General features: G+C 24.2%; 1 protein-coding gene across 3 annotated transcripts in view; it reads left to right on the top strand.

The window, feature by feature from the left end:
• The window catches only part of LOC129609416 (solute carrier organic anion transporter family member 74D), a 165,847-nt gene that overhangs the window by 140,868 nt on the left and 3,122 nt on the right, over positions 1–21,857 (top strand). For all 3 annotated transcript variants that reach the window (XM_055521318.1, XM_055521319.1, XM_055521320.1), the window contains 4 exons: positions 13,471–13,810; positions 20,308–20,927; positions 21,007–21,453; positions 21,542–21,832. In XM_055521318.1, coding sequence (XP_055377293.1) covers positions 13,608–13,810; positions 20,308–20,927; positions 21,007–21,453; positions 21,542–21,832 — 1,561 coding nt within the window. In that variant the 5' untranslated portion in view covers positions 13,471–13,607. The remainder of the gene's footprint in view (positions 1–13,470; positions 13,811–20,307; positions 20,928–21,006; positions 21,454–21,541; positions 21,833–21,857) is intronic.

Raw genomic sequence — 21,857 nt, forward strand, 5'->3', positions numbered from 1 at the left:
TTATACACATCATAAAGTGTAAGCGAAACATATGTTCACCATATGATAATATGCCGCTTGTTTGCAAGTAATGAAATTTTAAACCGTTTAGGTAAGCAATGTATGTATGCTATGAATATATTATGGTAATGTACGTATATCGCGAATAGGTAGGTATATAGTAATGTATGTAATTAATGTATGTATATTGTATATGCACTACACACTTATGTCTATATCTCAGGCCATGTTATTTTAGCGTTACAAACGGTAAGGGAAATTTAGTATCGAACAAAAGTTCGTACTTATAATGTAGTAAGTAAATGGACTTGCTGCAAGGATACAAGCGTTCAATATAAGTTATAGGGTATGATTAAGCGACAAAATGTTTTTTTTAAATTTTAGTCTTTAATTTTGTCGTTTTATGTCATCAATATTAATACTTCCCATTAAGGAAAAAGTCAGCTGTTTCTGTTCCACAAAAAATAAAAAAAAATAAAACAAAACAAATTAATTCCTAAATATTTTGAAAGTGAAAATTAAAAAAAAAAAAAAACACACTTTAACACGTAAATATTTTTTCTGTCATGTATAACAATAATATAAAGAAAACTCTTATACATTTAGAATTAGACTAGAAAAGTGTACCCAACTTAAATTCTATTGTTGTCATTTTACTTATCTTGACATATTCTAATAATGCTTACATGTTATACAATGACTTACTGTTATACTTCTTTATTTTCTTACCTAAATTAAAAACACAAAATAAAAATTAAAAAATTCTTTCAATTTGTATAAAAAAAATCTCTCTCTCTCCCTGTGTCTTACTCTTCACCTCTTTCTCACTCTATTTCTCTCCCTCTTTTTTTCAATAATATTATTTCTGCCTTCATCTTTTGCGATGCAAAAAAAATATAAAAAAAAAAGAAAAAACCTAAAAAAAGTTTCCATTTTTATATTCATTAAAATGTTATACAAATTCTCTAACTAAATTTATAAAATTAAATTAATTTTAAAATAAGTCTGAGTAAAAGTAGCTTCGAGAGAGTAAATTTCATAACATGATCTACAAAACAGTACACAAAGATTTCATCCAATTTTAACACCATATTTTTAATACTCGAACGTATAAGTGATTCAAATCGTAGGACATCGCTTCTCTAAAAATTCTATACTTATAAGCAAAGCCTGTTCAAGTCGAATTTGATTACTATATTAACGGCATTGTTCCTCTCTTCCAATATTTGAGTTCTTCTCTTACTTTATAAGTCTCTTCTCTTACTTCTCAGACTGAAGTATTTACTATTGACTATACCTTAAACTTGATTTGCTTAGATCCTCATATACATAATAATCGTTTAACTTTTAACACCAAAATTTAGAATATAAAATTTTAATGGCGCCCTAACATAATTTACTTCAAAATTAATAGTAACGCAAAACTTAATTACTATAATATTTTATTTTGTCTCTTTTAAAAAACAGATGGCGCTAGTAATTCAAAATTAACAATGCTAACGCAAATTTAATCTCTAATTTTTTTAATTCTCGCTCATTCAATAAGAAATCGAACTTTAGCCAGTTTTACATATGGCATCCAATTAAAGACTGGAATGAAATCCAAACTGAAATAAGTAACAAATTCATTTTAAGTTTTAATCACTTTGTTCAATGGTTCTGTTCATAATTATTTGTTACGAGTTGGGTACCCGAATGTAAAATGAACGAAATAAAAAAAAAAATTTATTCGGCTTTTATGTAGGTATAGGTAAATTTTAAATATAATCAAAAGTCTAGTGATGTGGAAAACAAAAAAAAAAAACAAGAATATTTTCTAATAAAATACATGTATTTTTAATTTATATACAAAAAACAAAAATGTCCTGTTGATGGTGGTAAAAAATAATGGAATAAAAGAAACAGAAGCAGAAAAAAAAATCAATACACCCGCATTGAAATTTTCTTTTTCTTTGTTTTCTTTTTTTTTTTTGTTGTTTTTCTGTGCTCTACACAACACATTAAGGGTTTTTGTTTTGCTTTACAATTATTTTTATTTTGTTTTTTTTTTTTTGCTTTTATTAGGACAACTAATATAGGTAACTGTAATTTTATCTAAACATACATGCCTATAACATACTTTCATATATATTAGGATGTGTGTGTTTGTATATGGCATATACCCGGCATTAAAGTTGACTTACAACAATATCCTGTTATAATTTTGTTCTCTTTCAAAAATTTTACTGTGTTTCAGTTTTTATTCTTTTCTCTTTTATTTTGTTTTCTCAATCATTTGCGTCTCTCTCTTGTCTCTCTGTCTTCATTCATATACTCATATTTGTATATTTAAAAATTTATAGCGTGCAAGTCAATCTGCATTATTTTATATTATTTATTATACATAAAATAAAATATATATGTACATATGTATATATAGAGAAAAAAAATAATTGAGCACATATGATTTTTAAATAATATATAATGGTGATATAATATAGAAAATGTCCTTGTTCACTGCCAAATTATAAAAGATATATGTATATATAAAAAAAATTTATAAAATATGGTATATAAAATAAAATACATAATATAATATAAATTATTTTTATATATTTTAAGTGTATATGTACATATATATAATATAGATGCCGCATAATAAAAAATATATTATGTAAATTATAGTAATGGTACAATAATAATAATGAGAAATAATAATAAATAGCGCTGCCATATATACCAATTTTTTTTTTTTGAAAAAATCAATAATAATTAAGCTATATATGTATACATACATGTGTACAATATTATTTCACATCATTAATTTTTTTTCTTGTAAATTATATTTGAAATTCAAAATTTTTGCAGTATTTTCGATTATAAGCTACTTTATTCCTAGCGTGCAAAATTAAATTAGAACCTGTATTTTTTTTAATATTGTTGGAATTATTAAAAATATTTTCAGGAAATTACAATTTCCTTATTATATAATTATAAAAAAAAAATTATAATTTTTGAATAAGCAAACAAAAATTAGAATTACTTATTTACTAATAATGAATTTAATTATTTAAATAATGAAATTTGCAATAATTTTGCAATAAAAAAAAAACAAATTTTTTCAATTTAAATTAGTTGCGTATGTATTTGTGTTCAATAACATTTTTAATTTTAAAATAATAAAATTGCATACTTTTAGGGATTTGAATTTTTTTTATTTAATTTCTTATGGCAATTTTTTTTTAGTTAATATATTTTGTGTGTTTTGTATAAATTTTTTTGATTTCAATAAACAAAATGTTTTTATTTTCCTTCTAAAATAGCATCGTTTCAAATTTTTATTTTATATCGCACTCTTTGATATTAAAATTGACGAAAAAATTATTGTCGTCAAGAGCTTTTTAATAATAATAAATAAATAGAAATAAAAATAAGACAAGAAAAAAAATTAGAAATATTCACAATTAACCATATGACAAACAGAAAATTTAATTATTATTGTTGAAGTTCATGAAATTTACACATACTTGAAATATAAAACAGGGCTGGCTTATTAATATTGATGACTAAAATTATGGGAATTAAAATTAAAATATATTTTTTTGTTATCATATTTTTAAAAAACAAAATCCAGATATACTTACACTACCTATTTTAAAATGAATTTTTCATAAATGAATGTTACATAACATAAAATTGCATACATTTAGGGGTTCTAATAATAAACAATGCAAATTTTATATAGCTCTAGCTAACTAAAGCAAAATAATAATTGATATTTTTAAATTTTTGAAAATTTAATGTTAACTGTTAGGCATATACAACATCTGGTAATGCTATAAAATAATTTTTATTTAATATTTAAAAAAAATAGACAAAATTCCTTTCATTATCGAATAAATTTTTATGTATGCATATCGCGTGTATTTATATGCATGAAGATTATATAAAATCGTTGATAAAATATTAAATGAATAAAATTAAATTTGATTATGATCAAAATTACATACATAAAAGTAAAATGAAGCTTAACAAAATTATTCGAGGATTTCTAGTAAGCCTTGTTTATAAAAAAAGGCTCACATTTCATATATTTATAGAATAAATTTTAGAATATCTTAAAAATATTGCAATATTTATCATTTCTATAGATAAGGAAAATTAATTTTCACAATAATATAAAATGTGTTGAGTAAGAATCCATAGATCTTTGATTACCAATTGGAAATTAATAATTTAAGGATAATAGCTTAGAAATACTATACTAAATTCTTGCACGAAAAATCCTGGAAATATTTTTCATTATTTTCATTTTGTTGCATTGTAGTTTCATGTCCCACAATATTCCAATTATAAAATAAAAGTCTATAAATACTGAATTAAAAAAAAAATTAACAAAATTTCCATATAAAACAAAAATTATTTGCAAATGCAAACTATTTACAAAATGGAATGAAAAAATCGATTGTAATCTGCATTGATACAACTAAAATAGCACAACACAACTCTACATAGTTTATTGAGTGAGAACTAATCGAAAAAATACGAAACTTTTTGCCATTTAGATCAGAAAACTCTATGAAATCATATTGAAATTGCTTTTAAGAAACGAATGTAATATTAAGTGAATTTCGTGCCACGTTCATATTATTTAAGGTACATATGCATTCTGGCATATCACGGAATAAATCGAATATTTTTCTTTTTTGAATAAACGTATAGAGTCTATTGTAATTCATTTTACGATTTTCGTTTTACTAGAATAATACGCCATTGTTTTACCAAAAAAAAAAACAAATGTCCTTTCTTTTAAATTATTTTGCACAATGTAAAATAGCATTCGATTCTATCCGATCCTTACTTTTTTATACAGAATACGCGATTACATGCGTATTAATACATTAACATATTAAGGTCTTATATGGATCTTGAATCTATACCTAAAATAAAATTGTAAAAAGGACATATAGGAAAAAAAAAACACAAATTTGATTCAAATGCAATTTAATTTAGTTCTCAATATTTTTTTTTTATTATATTTTTCTCTCTTTGTTTTGTTTTTATTTCTTGTTCTAATTTGTGTGTTGCATGTGACTCATATATAGAGCAAAAAAATTTTTTGATATAACGGAATTGCATAAATGTCATGTTGACGTTAAATGAAAATTTATTTTCTTTTTCCAGGTCATTATTTCTGTTGTAAAAAACGAATAGATTTTTCTTTTGTTTTATAGATTTCGAAACTTTAAAGTCCTTATCAAAACAAATTTAAAATTTCTACTAAAAAATTTGCTTAAATAATTTATAAAATTTTTCTTTAAAAAATGGAAGACTAAAATTAAATTATAAAGAAACAATTTGTTTTCTATGAGGTTTTAAATTGTGTTTTCAAATAATTATATTGCAGGTCATCTCTTATATTTTCCAATTTTAATCCTTTCGAACCCGGCTTTCGTATAGTATAATTAGCACATTAAAACACACAGTCTGAAATAAAAAAATTCGTGTTAAAATTTAGCGTGCCGAATAGAGAACAGAGAAAAGGAGATCCAAATACAATGTTATTTTTTACTGTTAGGAATGTTTGGCCTTTACTAGTACATACGTTTACCAACCGGGTCGAAAGAGTTAAAGAAAAGTTCCATTAATGAAGTATTTTTCTTCTAAATTTTCTAATAAAGTTATAAGGTTGTGGCCCATGTAATTTAGTTTTTTTTTGTATAAACAGACAATTTTTTTTTGTATAAACAGTGTAATTGCAAAACAGACAATTTAATTTTAAAGTTTCGTTCCATATTTCGAGCAAATTGCATTCAAGACAAAAGAATTCAAGATAAAAGAATTTGCGATTCAGTTAGAATTCCAGACAGTCAAATTTTCATATCTTTAGAGATTTTCAAGTTAATTGCATTCCAGACAGAAAATCTGATTTATTTCTTCATATTTTTCAAATATTTCGGTTAAATGTCGCGCCAATCTAAAATTAAGTAGTAAAATTTAAATTTCAAATACATGGTAATTATTTTATATTAGTCTAATGAAATTTGTTCTACAATATTAATTAAAAAAATCTCAATAATTACTCTTAAAATAATTATTCTTCTATATAATATTAAATTTAAAACCCAAAATTTATTTATAAAAAAAAAGCTAAATATAATTAGGCACTCAATTTCCATTTAATTATTTGTAGGTGGGTGCGTACTTTTCCATTTATTACCATTTGCTATTTAAAAAACTAATTATTTTATTTTATTTAATTTACCTACATAATTATTATGTAAATGATATTTTTTGCTTTAATAGCTTTACTAGCTATATAAATTTAGAAACACATTCATTGATTTTTTTAAATCATTTAAAAATAATTACATAATTTTAGGCGTATTAAATTAAAATTTTTTGTAGAGTAAAACGAAATTATTAATATTATACAGGGTGTTCAGCATAAAGTAACAATTGAATAATTGTTTTATAAAATATTTCAGAGATCATTCTTTTATAAAATTCCAGTAAAAATTATATAGGTTTGGACAGAGGGTGGTTGGAGATATTTTCGAGCTAAATATAGCCGGGAATATCTAACCTTTCCTTTATACAAATAAATTTTAATAATAATAATCCTCTTCCGGCCCGTTCAACAGAGAGTAGACTATGAGCATCTTATATTGCTAAATTAATGATTATTTTCGTTGTATATAATTAATTAGGGCTAAGAATTTAAAAAAAAACACGAAATTGTTCTAAAATTTTCGATATTTTGTTTTTTCTATAGATACACAAAAATCCTCTAATAGTTTTAAAAGATAATAAACCAAATACAGGTTTAAGAACCTATTTTTCATATGGATTATTTATTTAGAATACTCGTATGCTACTATGTAAAATACTGCTGTTTAGACGATATTTGCCTATATGAGCGTAAAAACCCTTCTATGCCTTAAACATTGTGCTTACTTTCTTTTCTAATCGAAATCCGTCCTCAGTAATATCTCACTTCTTCTGTTACATCAAACCTGCAAAACTGTTGTTCTTGATTTCTAACATAACTATTAAAGCTTTCAAATATCTGCCTCTACATAAATTCATATAACAATATTACATGTATGCTCATATATACTTATACAATAATTGCCGCCCGAACAAGAAAAGCAACATCAAAGCGCAAAACAAAATTCTGACGACGTTGCCAGAAAAAATAGGTGGTAAAGATTCATTAAGGGAAGGAGTATGAGGGAATCTGTTATACTAAAAATATAATGATTAATTATCTTCCATTTTTTTTTTATACTGTCGCTCATTAAGTTTTCTATTTTCTCTTTAAAACTCAATACTAACCCCTTTTTGCATTATGATGTGTCTAGGATATTTCATTAGCTTTTTTATGATATACCGTTATTTTTAGATATACCGTTATAAATTAAAACTATATATTTGTTTTTTTTTTTTTTCATTTTTTATTAAATTTACCGTAAAATAACTGTTTAGGTTATTAAAATACGTGTTTAATACTCATTTATAATGCTCGCACTTAAATATGCTTAAAATTCTTTTTTTTTTTTTTTTGTTTTGGTGCACACGCCCACCATATTTGTATGAGGAAAAAATGTTCACATTTTGATTTAGTTATTTTGTTCTTCCTTATTATTATACTTCGAAAATTAAACCACACCGCACCACCTGAACCTGAACAAAAATGATGAGTAAATCATTTAGAATATTTTTTTTTAAGAATAAAGGGTTGAAAAACATTGTAAATCTCGCACATTATACCTAATAAACTTTTCCTTTGAATCTTTGAAAACACGAAATATCACCAATGTTTTGGAAAAAAGTAAAAATAGTCACTTTATTTAAAATTGTAATCGCCCCTGTATTCTGATTCTAAAACACAATTCCATGTGAAAAAAGGAATAATTAAGATTTTTCTTGTCCTTGCGGGGTTTTTAAAAATGCAAGTAGATTGTAGATTACAGTATGAAGATTGTAGGGCGAAGATGGATCTCGTTCTGAAAAATATATTGGGCGCTCTCCCTGCTAGCGCCTAGTATGCTGCCTAAATCATTTCTTCGAGATCCATACTTTTAATGAATCTGAAGCAAAATTTCCGGCGATATATCTTAGAATGAGATGTCCACCAGCGAGTGTCCACTCAATTTTTATCACTTATAGTGATATTCCACATCGCTTTTCGGTCTAAGATCATGGCTAAAATCAAAATGTAATAAAATGTAAGTAAGTATTTGTCAATATTACAAGAACTAAATTGATGGACTATACAAAGCATTCAATATAAAATCAGAAATTGGAGTCAGTATTTTAAAGTGTTATCATTTCTGGAAGCGGTGTCGGAATTCGATTTTAAAATTTAAAACAAACCTTGGAGTTAAAGTCAAAACTGAAAACGATTTTGTCAATCAATAGAGTCAGCTGAATTTTCTTTGAAATTTGTTTCCCTGGTTCCAAAGTTTTTTACAGAAATAGAAGAGAATAAAGCTCCATACAAGAACTAAAATATATTTATAATATTTCAAAGCTTACAAAATTCGAATCTATAGTTCTCCATACAACAAATTATGCAATATTCTCTAATTAAATAATTTCACCTAAATATCAAATTCTAAACCTTCCAAAACAAACTTCAAAATAGAAATAAAATTTTGAATCCTCCCAAAATAAACAATTAATTCCAAATATCACCCATTAACACAAAATATAGAAAATATCACAAACTAAAAATGGAAAATGGAAAAATCCTTTAACATTCCTATGATTTTTTCCCCCCTAAATCATCACATTTTTGATATTATCCTTTTAAATAAAAATTACAATAAAAATTATTCTAAAAATTATGAATTTTCCTCACCATATATTTTATTCATAACACTATAAAATTTAATACTTTTATGTTAACCGGAATATAGTGAGGAATAAAAATATTAAACAGTTAGAAAAATTACCGCCACCAAAAAAAAAACGAAAAAATTTTCATTAATTTAGTCACGTTTAAATTAAATTGGTTGGTTCACATAAAAAACGAAAAAAATGAAAATTGCATACACAACCAAAAATTATTTCATAAATTTTTAGTTGAGATTTTAAAGCTTCTCCTCTTCTTCTTATTCAACACTTTGCTAATATCTATGTTTATCTTAATCTTTAGAACAATTTCATTTCATTTTCAATTATGTAATTTCAAAAAGAGAAAAGAAATATTCTTATAATTCTCGCTCAATTACTCATACACGATTCAGTTACCCTCCGCTTCCGCCCCTCCGTCCCTCTCTTATTATCCTTCAAATGAACAAATACAGCAACTATATTCATTCTGTGCTTTGTCATGATGAGAACAAAAAAACGGAAAGGATATTTTAACACGAGTTTTTCAAAGGACTTATATTCTAATTCCAAATACGAGTATATAGAAAATCTTTTATATTCAAAAAAAAATATTCAAATCTAAAAACTTAAGCACGTACACACATTCTCCTCCTCGTTACATTAAAGGGAATAAATGTAGAACATCAAAACATATGCATTGAATGTGGTTTTATTCTCTTATACATGCTGAAAATGTAAAAATTTTTTTGTTGTTTTCTACCAAGAAATTGTTGTTTCTGTGATTTCTATGATTTTGATTTTTTACAAAAATATTTTCTTGGTCTTTGATTTCATCTAAATAAGTATACATATTTACATGGCTATATATATAAAAATTATTATATTAAAATATTAAGACTAGACTTTTGGAAATTAAATAACCTTATAACATATTGGATTTGTTCTAATAATTTTGTAGCATATGGGATGAATTTTTTTCAAAAACAAATTTAAAATTTAATTAAAATATTTATAAAAAACACGAGCATAACTTGACATTATCTATACATTAATATTAGATTATTAATTTTTTCTAAATTAAACCATATTAAAATTATAGTTTTGTATTTTATATACGTAAACAAAAATATGTCAAACGGCTGATAAAACTAAAGGTTTTCAATGTAGCACATTTAATTTAAATTATTTGAATGAAAAAATTGACACTCTTAGAACTTCAAGGGCAAAAATTCTAATAAAGTTTAATGTGCACTATTAATAATTTTATTGCATAAACTTAGGGGAAATTTCCGAAACAAAAAAATGAATGAATTTAAGAAAACTTATACTAGCCGAACAGACGCATATTAAATTTCAGCTTTTTTTCGAGCTTATATGCGTACGGACACGCAAACAAGTGGAAAAAGTGAAATTAATTGGCATATTTAATTTCGAAATTTGCTAAAAAATTAGGCTTGATAAATTTCTATAATATATTTAATGACAATACAATTCTAAAATTGTTGGTTCAAAAATTTATGTTTATGTTAAATCTAATTCAGAAAATAAAATTTCAATTTTAAAATCTTAATGTAAACCTTTAGAATACTGCCATATTGTACCTCTAATCTAGGCAATAATTTTATTATGGTTTGTCATCATTATTGAATTTTTCTGATAACAATAACAAAAACAGACTGTACTACATTGATAAATCCAAAGATTTGCGGAAGAAAAAGAGTTGCATTTTGTCATCATTTAAAAATTGAAGATGAAAATTAAAATAAAAGTGACATTACGTTCTCTTATAAACTAAAACATGTTATTTAGGGGTTCATGCATAACTATCTTTTATTTTACCTATTGACTGTTCAATTTACTATTTAATGCATATTGCTCCAAAAAAAAACTTCAATGTTTCCCAACTTTCTTTGTATAGAAATAAAATTTTTTCATAAAATACTTAAGAAATATCAAAATACACATTATAATTTCGTTGTAAGCACTTTACTAAATTGTTAGAACTTTCATATAAAATCTCTATATATTAGAGTTTGAAGAGTCTTAAAGATTATATAACATAAGTTACAATAAAATAATTTATTCCTAAAAATATAACACTTAAAAATCATAAGTATATAAGAATAATCTGTATATATATATTGTTATAAAGTACATATACTTATACATTGAAACATTATGTATTTAGGTCGTCAAGATCGAACAAAAAAAAAATTCACTTGTCAAACACTTTAGAAACTTTATTATTAAGTATTAAAATTGAACATAATACTTTTGTTTCTGAAATTGTTAAAAAGTTAAAATCACAAAAATAATTATGAATATTACCAATCAGCATATACACTTAAAACTTTTCTTTGTAATAAATTTAAATATGTACATATTATGTATAAATTTATCACATTACATATCAGCAGTGGGCCAAAAATAATCAAGGCGGGTCTCATATACTTGTGATTTAATTATTAAGAATATATCGCCCCTTCACTTGTTACACCGTGCCTCAGTTTAATTCAATTTTATTCTTGCAAAAATGGAGCCCATAACAACACTGTGATTAAGCAATTTTGGTCAATTTTTAAACTGTCTTTGGTGATCCTTGACTCGCATCTGTTCGTATGACAATTAATCTTTTTTACAGTAATATTATATAACAGTAGCAGCTAGTATAAACATATGATAGTTAGGTACTCTAAACATATAACTGTTAAAATAAGCATATAAGAATTATTATAAACATATAACAGTTCCATAAGCATAGTATAACCGTATAACAGTTACTCTAATTATTGAGAAAAACACTTACTACAACCATCTAAGAATTATTATAAACATATAACAGTTCAATAAGCATAGTATAACAGTATAACAGTTACTATATAACAGTATAAGTCAAATTGATATTAGGCCTAAACTTAAATAATAGACACCCAAATTTTCCAAGATACTCAGACATCAGTATAAAAATTCAAATTTTAAACATTTAAATGTTAAAATAAAACTAGTTGGGTCTCCCTCCATACATAATTCTGAACACGTATATAAAAAATTTCAATTCTTCTCAGAATAAAAGTTGGCCACCCCCGATTTATTTAAGTAATACACAATATACATTATGTGTGTATGTATGTATAAATCTTATTGTTAAGATCGTATGTGTATATATTTAGGTATCGAATTTTATTTAGCGAAGAGAAGAAATTTTTTTTATTAATAACGGTAAATTTTGCACTTAATTTAATAATCGTTTTTATATATGTATGTATGTATAAGAATGGGTGGAAGTTGAAGGATAAGGTGAATAAATTTAGAAATCATGTTTATCAAAGTTTCTCTTCTATATTGATTCCTTCAAAAAGAATCTATATGTGTGTCTATATGTGCAGAATATCTTATATGATTATATATTAATATGCACATACACGTGCATGTTATAAATTTATTTTTTTTTCTTCTTATATTCCTTGTAATGGTTAATAACCTATTAAGTGTTTTATTCTTTTATTTTATATTTATAGTACAAATATGAAGGTATACAAGTACATGATTACATACATACGAGTAGGCTGTAGTTTTATTGTGACGTTATACAAAAATTAATTTAAAATTACATTTAAGAATATTTTCTAGAATTTTAAAGGAACTTGGTTGTGAACATTTTTCTTTTTAATAAATTCAAATTTATTCGCGCATATAATTAAAAATTTTAATATAGGAAAAAATTAAATATGATAATTAATTAATTATTATGTATGAAATAAATTATTGATTAAAAATTATAAAAGTATAAAATTAAAATTTTGTGCTATAAAAATTATAATTTTAACTTCCATTAAATGTTAACTAATTAGTTAAATAATTTCAAACTGGAAATCCTAAAAGTTGTTGAAAAATATAAAATTTACAATATGCTTAGTATAAATTTTAGGCTTAAGAGGTACCAAATTTAGGGTTCAAAGATAGGGTTCAAAGAGTAAACATTTACCAAATTTCGTTCTGCAATTCTCGCATGCAATTGGGAAGCTGGCGAAATACCTATAAAAATAGTGATTTCTTTTCGATTTCCAAAAACAAATCAAGCGCATAATTTTACTTTTGTTAACTGAAAATCCTAACTTGATATTTTTTAAACCTTGGAGTGTCATAGGACCTATTTTCAAAAATAGTTTCTGAACAAAATTTATGGAACTCATTTTATATTAATGTCCTTCGAATATTATATACATTTAGTGTCCTTCGAATGTGAACCAAAACAGCCTGTTTTGGCCAAATAAACCAGCCTGGCTGGAACTATTTTGAAACTGAATCAAACTTATTTTCCAATATCAAACCTGTTCGAAACGCTTCAATATCAAACTTGTTTGAAACTTAAGTAGAATCGAATCACTAAACTATTATATTAAAAGTTCATAATATTAACTTTTACTAAATCTATTATATTAACTAAATCTATTAATTTTACTAACTATTATATTAACTTTTCATAAATCTCGAATCTAAATTTCTAATTTGAATTGTCTTTCAGCAAATCCCCACCGTTAATGCCGTACAATAATTACCATAAATATTTAATTACATTTATACAATTACAAAAATTTATTGTTAATAAAATTTAATTAAATTAATATTTTTTTTTTAATCTTATTTCAGAATTTCTTCAAATATTTGTATTTCATTTCAAATAAACTACATTAAGTGGCATGAAATTCAATAAAATTAAAATTTATCGCAAGATTCATTCTAAAAAAATTCACATTTAATAAAATTTAAAAAACAAAAAAAAAAAAATGACTGCAACAACATCTGGTAATACCACACATCAACCACAACAGCAGCAACAACAACAACAACAACAACAGCAATCACTACAGCATGGTCAAATAAATAATAGTGCAATGATTTCTGAAAATAGTTATAATAGCAACAATTGTGGTAATCCAAGCAGCAGTAATAATAATAATATTAGTAATGGACATAGAAAAGGTCACAGGTTAGTTTAATTATTTACAGTTTTATAGTTTGTTTTATTGTCTATATGAAAAAATATTCACAATAGCACCTATAAATAGTTTTTTATAAAATCTATAATGCAAAATATTTATTTATACCATGAGAATTATATTTAAATTTTAAAAATGCAGAAAATTTCATTTCCCGGTATAACGGAATATTCCAAAATAATAGAGTCTTATAGATATGACATCTATATTTTAAATTGTAAACTAACATGACATAAGAGAGTAAATGCGTTGCAATAGCGTAGAAAGTTTTTAAAATTTTCCATAACTATAAGCCCGACAAGACAGATTTAAAGAAACAGTAAATGAGGATAATAAGTTTGACAAATTTGACAGATATTAATTTGACATTTCGTATTATGCACTTACATAAGAGTATCATTCTTAAAATATATTCATTCTGTTTGTTGATAACTAATAGATTTTTGAACAATATAAAAATTAGCAACTTTACAGTCAGAGTTTTAACCCTATTAAAAATGTTTCAAATTTGATTTGCTTAATTTAATTCGACGAAAGTTAGTAGTGAGAATTGTATTCGTTAGAAAAATTTAAACATTATTAAAACTCTCAAAAAACGAAATTCGTAAACAATGTGTGATTTGTCAACTCAACTCCCTGTCAAAAAAAAATATAAGTCGTTTATTAAAAACGGCAACACTTTACTCTTCATTTAATTAATGAATACCTAATATAGTGTTGTGTAATATTACTCACCTAATAAGTTTCACAAAATTTTCATAATGCAAATTAAAATTTTTCAAAATCATAAAATATTTCCTTTCTTTAATAAATTAAAATTTTGTTTTTTTTTTTTTTTGCATTTTAGCAATTTTGTGTTAGAACAAAATGAAATTTACATTATAATAATAAGTTAAAAATTCAAAAATCGATTTTAAAGTTCACAATCGCACATTTGCGAGAACAATGACATAATATATATATATATATATATATATAATAAAAAATAATACAAAAAATTTGTTTATATACTTGTAGAATAGTTCTACACCAACGTTTTTTAGCTTTCGATATAGTAATTTACACTCGGCTATAAATACTTTAAATTCCGGAAGTCGAATTTATATTTTTGAGTTGGGCCGTTATTCTTGTGCGAATTTGTTTAAAACGATTAGAAACAGGCCACCAAATTGAAAATAAAATTCTATACTAAAACTTAATTTTTTTTTTAAATTTTAAGAAAAAGAGTGCGGTACAGATTTGGTATAAAGTTTCTATCTAAAAGCCAGTATCATAAAACAATCAAATATCAAGATCAAAATATTCCAGGGAAAAAACTTCATAAGAATTTAATAAAATAAGATTGGAGAATAATTTAGGGCCAATATTGAGTTGATTGTGTATGAATGAAAAAATAAAGAATTCATACGCCTTTAAAAATCAAATTTCAATTGTAAAATACTCGAAAACTCGTTGTTGCCACAATTTTGTTTTTACCAATTAATTACTAAATTTTTACGCAAAATTGTCAAAAATTAACGAGTACTGGTAATGCTTTCAGTCAAAATTTTACAAATAGCGAATTTTACAAACCTAGGAATTTTTTCTTAAAAGTAAGCTTAAAACGTGAGAAATTCAATTTAGATCAATAATTAAGTGTCAAATAAAGTATTTTTTTGAGAAACCGGTTCAATACTTGATGTGGTATTGTTAAAATTTATTGTCTTTCGTCGCAATCTTATATAAGAGTTGACACATGCCTGTTTATTTTGTATTATAGCTATAAAAAGTCTAAAAGATTCCCGCTGTCATTCTTTTATTTCTTCTACGATATTTTCTATATAAAAAAGAAGTTTTAAGTAAAAAAAAAATTAAAGAAAAAGACGAAAAAAAATATTAAAATCGATTTTTATTTTAAATTTAAATAATTAATTTGTTTTTTTTTCCATTCCATTTTCTTGTGGGACATTTTGTATTTTCTTTTTCTTCTGTTTTTTTTAAGTCATTAATTATTACTGGAGTGTAATTTTAAGGAAACGAAAAAATATAAAATAAAATTAAATTGTTGTGGTTTTTTTTTTTAAATTTTTTTTTTTGTATTTTTACCTTTACATTTTCATATTATTGATTATTTAGAAAATAATTTTTTTTTTAAGAAAAATTTCAATGTTATTTTCGAAATTTTTAAGTAAATTTCATTTAAAATAAATAGACCATTATGTCCATACGTCATCCATCTGTTCTGCAGTTGCATGAAGAGATTTCCATTAAGTTAAAAAAGTTTAATTTGTTTCTTTTTTTTCTCTGATTTTAAATTAAATTCACGTACGCTAAAGGTACTTATATAAAATATATACAACAACAGCTATACGTAAGGTTTACATATAAAACAGAAGCTAAGAATTTATAATAAATTTACAATAAACTCTGATGACTGTTTATATATCAAATTGAAAATATCACAGACTTTACGTCAAAATCTAAAAATCAACTGATCTCTAATAAAAATTTCTGAACAAGAAATCTGATAACAATTCTGTTGTATAAGAATAGACTAATTTCTATTATTTGCCGTGACAAAACTTAGAACTCGTATCAAACAGAGTTTTCATGAAAAAATTTTATTAAACTCAAATTAGATCGTAGATTTTATCGTATAAGTAAAGAATAACTAAAACGTAATTATTTTAAGGCTATAATTTAAATAATTTTCGTATAGACTTTAAGGTCTCCTCCGTGATTATAATTTGCATTTCGATTTCTGCTACTACATCTATTCTATTATAACTATTAAAATCTTGTGTCGTATATGTAAACAATAATTATAATACATAATAATTCTCAGTCTCCTTTGAATAATTTTAATGATTTCCGCGGACATCCAGACTTTCACCTTGATTATAATTTCGATAAATTTCTTCCGATAAATTTGTTCTGTTATACTTCTATTTAAATCTATCAAATTATATAGTTATACAAAATTTTTATAAGGTACACAGAAGTACCTATGTACACATTTAACACGTTTTTTTCTGAATTCTATGCTATATCGAAACCTGAGGCCTAACAGGGTTAATTTCCTAAAATTTATCGAAACAAAAAGAAATATTGTACTCCTTTCTTACAATATTCTGCAAAAGAAAAGTGTTTTAACTTGTATACAAGTAAAATTTACTACTTTACAAACAATTGCTCCTCCCTTGGACCCGAATTCGATATAAAATTTCTTTTATTTACAATCGAATTTCCTCTCTTACATAATCTTGAAATGGTCACTTTATATTTTTATATTTTGTTTTCTTTCCATTTTTTTTTTCTTTCTCTCTTTATTCTCACAAAACATTTTTCTTCTTTAATTTAAAGTTTACGTTTTTCTGTTTTATACTTACCACTTATAATTTCTGTTATATTTTATATGTATAACAATTTAATGTAACTGTTCTATATTATATAAGAAATATAAAAAATATTTAACTATTTTTATTAAAAATTATTTATTTATTTTTTGTATTTACGCGTTCGTTTGTTGGTTTCTGTTTTAAGCAAATATATAATTGGTGAATTCTTAAATAAAAAATGAAATTGAAAAGAAAAAAACTAAAAATAAAAGCTAAAACAAAATTTTTTTATTTCATTTTTAGGTCGCGTGTTTAAAAAACGTCATTCATTCATTCATAAATTTATAAACAAGTTTTAAATTTTCTTGTTTTTTTTTTGTTGTTTTTTATTGTTCTGGTAGTATATTTGTAATATTATTTAAATTATTGTACTTTACATATTCAACCGAAACTTAATTTTGTAGTTAGTTACGTTTATTTATGTAAATATAGAATTAAAACTCCAAAAAAACAAAAAAAAAATCGACTTTACGAAAATTGCTGCATTTAAGTTAAAATGTCCTTCTAAAAAAAAAAAAATAAATAATAATATAAAAAATTCCGAAGAGGCAAAAAAAAAAAATACTTACCACGTTTACCATTTAAGTAGAGCCCCCGCCGCCTGCTCTATATCGCACAAGAATATACCAAATTTTGTTAAAGAATTTTTTCTTATGTTATTATAATTTTTTTTTTTATTATTATTTTGTTAGTTAAACAGTTGATTTCAAGAGCAGAAGGTCAGTAAAAACAAAACAAAAAAAAAAATTTTAATGTTATTAAAGGTCGGGTATTGGTAATTTTTTATTTATTTTTTTGTTCTTTTTCCATTATTTCTTTAGTACCTTTGGTATCTTTGCGTTTAAATATTGCATAGATTCGGGAGTGATGTAAAATGTACAAAAAAAAAATAATATAGCTAGAGCATAGTTCTTTAAATTTGAATATGAAATAATTGAAAATTTAATAAAATTTTTGGAGATTTATTTTTTTTTCATTTTATAAAAGTTTATGTAATTTAAATAATAAAAACAAAAAATTAAAAATTAATATTTAATATTTATAATGTGCGTATAATGAGAAAAGAAATATTGCCTTTATTAATTCGGCAAAAAAAAAAAATATTATTAAAAAATAAAGGTAAAATAATTTTAAATTCTCTTTACTTTCAGTAATTTAATTACAAGTAATAATTATAAAATATTCTTAATATTTATTAAAACAATGTAATATTTCAAAATTTCAGTATATACGGTATTCATAGTATATGGATATACGGTATAGTATACGAAATTACGGTATAGTATTTCAATAATACGGTATTCATAGTACATATACGAATTTGAAAATTTCAATAAAAATTCAAATATTTCAAAAACGGTATTTAAATACAATTCTACTTATAGATTGTAATTTCTAAATTCTCACTTAATAAAATTTTAATGCAATTGAATGAAGTCACGGATTTTACGTTATAAATAACCTTGACTTCCAAAATGCTGTAATACGATATTAATACACAAATTCAGATTATATAATAATTGTGAATTGCTGACTTATGTATTGTAAACGGTATTACTGCATTTTAGAAGTAAAGATAATTTACATTTAAATATAATTAATTATGGATTAGTGGGAAAGTTGCCTATATAATTTGAAATACGAAATAGCTTTCATATGATCGTATAAATAAATTATTGTCTAATTATAGTAGTTAAATAATTGTAATTTAATAATAATCGAATTAGTAACTAATTAATTTACTTATCATATAAAAACGATTATGAAAAAATTGTTGGTTAGGGCTGTTTTGCTCTCGATTAGTTTTTTTTTTTTAAACAAAAATTATTAAAGTTGTGAGCTTAACAAATTTAAAACACATTTTTTTCGTTTTAGTAAGTTTTCCCTTAATATCACAGAATTAATATAATATTACGTAAAGAACATCTTATAATAACATATACATAGATCTAATAACATATTACAATTCGACGTAGACTTTATAATATAACTGGAGACTGGTATTTAAATTTAGAAATGCAATGGAGCATCCACAACTCGAACCTTTACAATTCGAAAATCTCATTACTTCGAAACCGTATGAGTTCCTTTGAGCATTTGCATAACTTTTTTTGTTTCTCTTCAATTCGAAATCTGCATAACTCGAACAATTTTAGCGTTCCCGTGTGACTTCAAGTTATAATGGTCCCACTGTATATATTATTGAAATTTCAAGTTCAATTTATTGACATGTGAGAAATTATTGAAATTTCTTTAATTCAAAATATTTCAAATATAATTTTAAATTTATTGCATATTTATTAAAATATGTCGAGATTCTATGAGGAAAACCGTCTAAACAACATAACGAGAAGTTTTAAAATATTTTACAATTAATGGGAGAAATCTACCAAATTCATATTACTAGGAATTTTGACTGCAATATTTTTGAAAATGAAATATCTTTCTTTTAATTTACAATTTACATATTTAAAATTAATGAGTAGTGAAATATTATTTTAGGATTGTTCTCAAAGCTCTACAAAATTTTTAAAATGTGGAATAGATAGTTTTTCCTACAAGCTCTCTCTTATACTGATTCTTTCTAATTTTTTCTCAATTTTTACCAAATTTCAATTGATTTTTCTCGGAAATGTCATTTTACATATTAAAATACCGCTTGATATAATATTATAATATACTCTCATGAAACTGCAACAAAAACTTAGCTGTACCTTTATAACGCGCCATTTAAAATGTAAAGCATTTTAATACCAAAATTAGTAAATAAATTTTAATTCAAAATGGACGGATTTTAGTTTTCAAATGCATATTATAAATTATGTGTATATTACAAATTATAAAAATTTCTTAAATTTTGCCAAATTCTACAACAAAATTAATTAAATTTCTTAAAATTTTCATTGCTCATTTACATAGCTCATATTGATGCAGCTATATTTGAGTCAAACTCTAATTTTCATTATGGCAACACTTATCCAAAAAAAAATGCACACTTAAGAACAAATTAAGCACATGAGACAATTCTTTTATGACTTTAGAATTTTTTATAAATTTTAAATTATAATTAATATTAAAAAAAAAAAAAACAAATTTCATTTGCATTTTAGGCGACAAGAATCTATGTACCAAATGACTGGTCTTTATTCAGAAACAAATTCTGGTGATGAAAGTAGCACAGATGGTGGCGGTATATTAGATCCAGAATATACATCAATAAATAGTCATCATAATAATAATAATAACAATAATAATAATAATTATCATCATCATAATATAGTTTCGAATAGCTCAAAAAATCAATTACCAGCAACACATTCAAATTTATCAGATACGGTTATTAAATGCCATAGTCGACAGCCATCAGCATCACTTATTGATCGTGAATTTAATAATCAACATCAACATCATTTACATCATCATCATAGTGATATAGATGATTTAGATTTAAGTCGTGATTGTGGCATATTAAATTTTCGTCCGAATTTTATACAAAAATTTGCTCGTATAAAAATTTTTGTATTATTATTATCAATACTAGTCACATTACAGCAAGCATTAAGCTCTGGTTATATTAATTCAGTAATAACAACAATTGAAAAACGTTTTGAAATACCATCAAGCTATTCTGGTTTAATAGCATCAAGTTATGAAATTGGTAATGTGATAACTGTTATATTTGTTAGTTATTTGGGTAGTCGTAGGCATATTCCAGTATGGATTGGAGTTGGTAAGTTGAAAAAAACAAATTTTTCAAAAATAAAAAGTTTACTTTCAATAAAATTCTATTATTCTCTATTATTTATTAGGTGCTGTTATAATGGGTATCGGTTCCTTAATATTTATGGTACCTCATTTCACTACAGAAGCAAATCTATCATATAGTGGTGAAAATTCTAGTAAAGATAATATTTGTCGTGGTGTTTCAGTACGTGAACAAGATATGGGTTTAAGCCGTCTATCAAGTGGTTTAACAAATAATATCCGTGAAAATAATTGTATTGAAGGTAAATCATCAACATTTGGTCCAGTTTTGCTCTTTGTTATTGCTCAATTATTACTTGGCTGTGGTGGATCACCTCTTTTTACACTTGGAACGACATATGTTGATGATCATGTTAAAACTGAAAGTTCATCTCTTTATATTGGATGCATGTATAGCATGGCAGCATTTGGGCCTGTATTAGGTTTCTTACTTGGTGCATATTTATTATCATTTCATATGGATTCATTATCAGGAAGCTTTATTCCTATACGTAAGTTAACATTATTAATTAAGTAACTTAATTAATTGGTGAAATTTATAATTTATGCGATACATTATTAAATTAAATATATTTTTAGCTTCTGATGATTGGAGATGGGTTGGTATGTGGTGGGGTGGATTTTTAGTTGGCGGAATACTACTAATAATGGTGGCTATACCATTCTTTTCATTTCCGAAAGTATTAACTCATGAAAAGAAAAAATTAAGAAGAGCAGAAATGAAACCAATACAGCAAATGCTTCCAAATAATTCAAATAGTTTACAAAGAAAATCCATGGAAAAGCAATTGCAAGAGAAATTACAACAAGAATTGAAGCAGCAACAGCAGGAAAAAAGTGAAAAATCTGATTATGGAAAAGATATTAAAGGTACAGCTTCGATATTAATCTGTTT

The sequence above is a fragment of the Condylostylus longicornis genome, unplaced genomic scaffold, assembly GCF_029603195.1.
Source record: "Condylostylus longicornis isolate FDR11 unplaced genomic scaffold, ASM2960319v2 ptg000039l, whole genome shotgun sequence".
NCBI lineage: Eukaryota > Metazoa > Arthropoda > Insecta > Diptera > Dolichopodidae > Condylostylus > Condylostylus longicornis.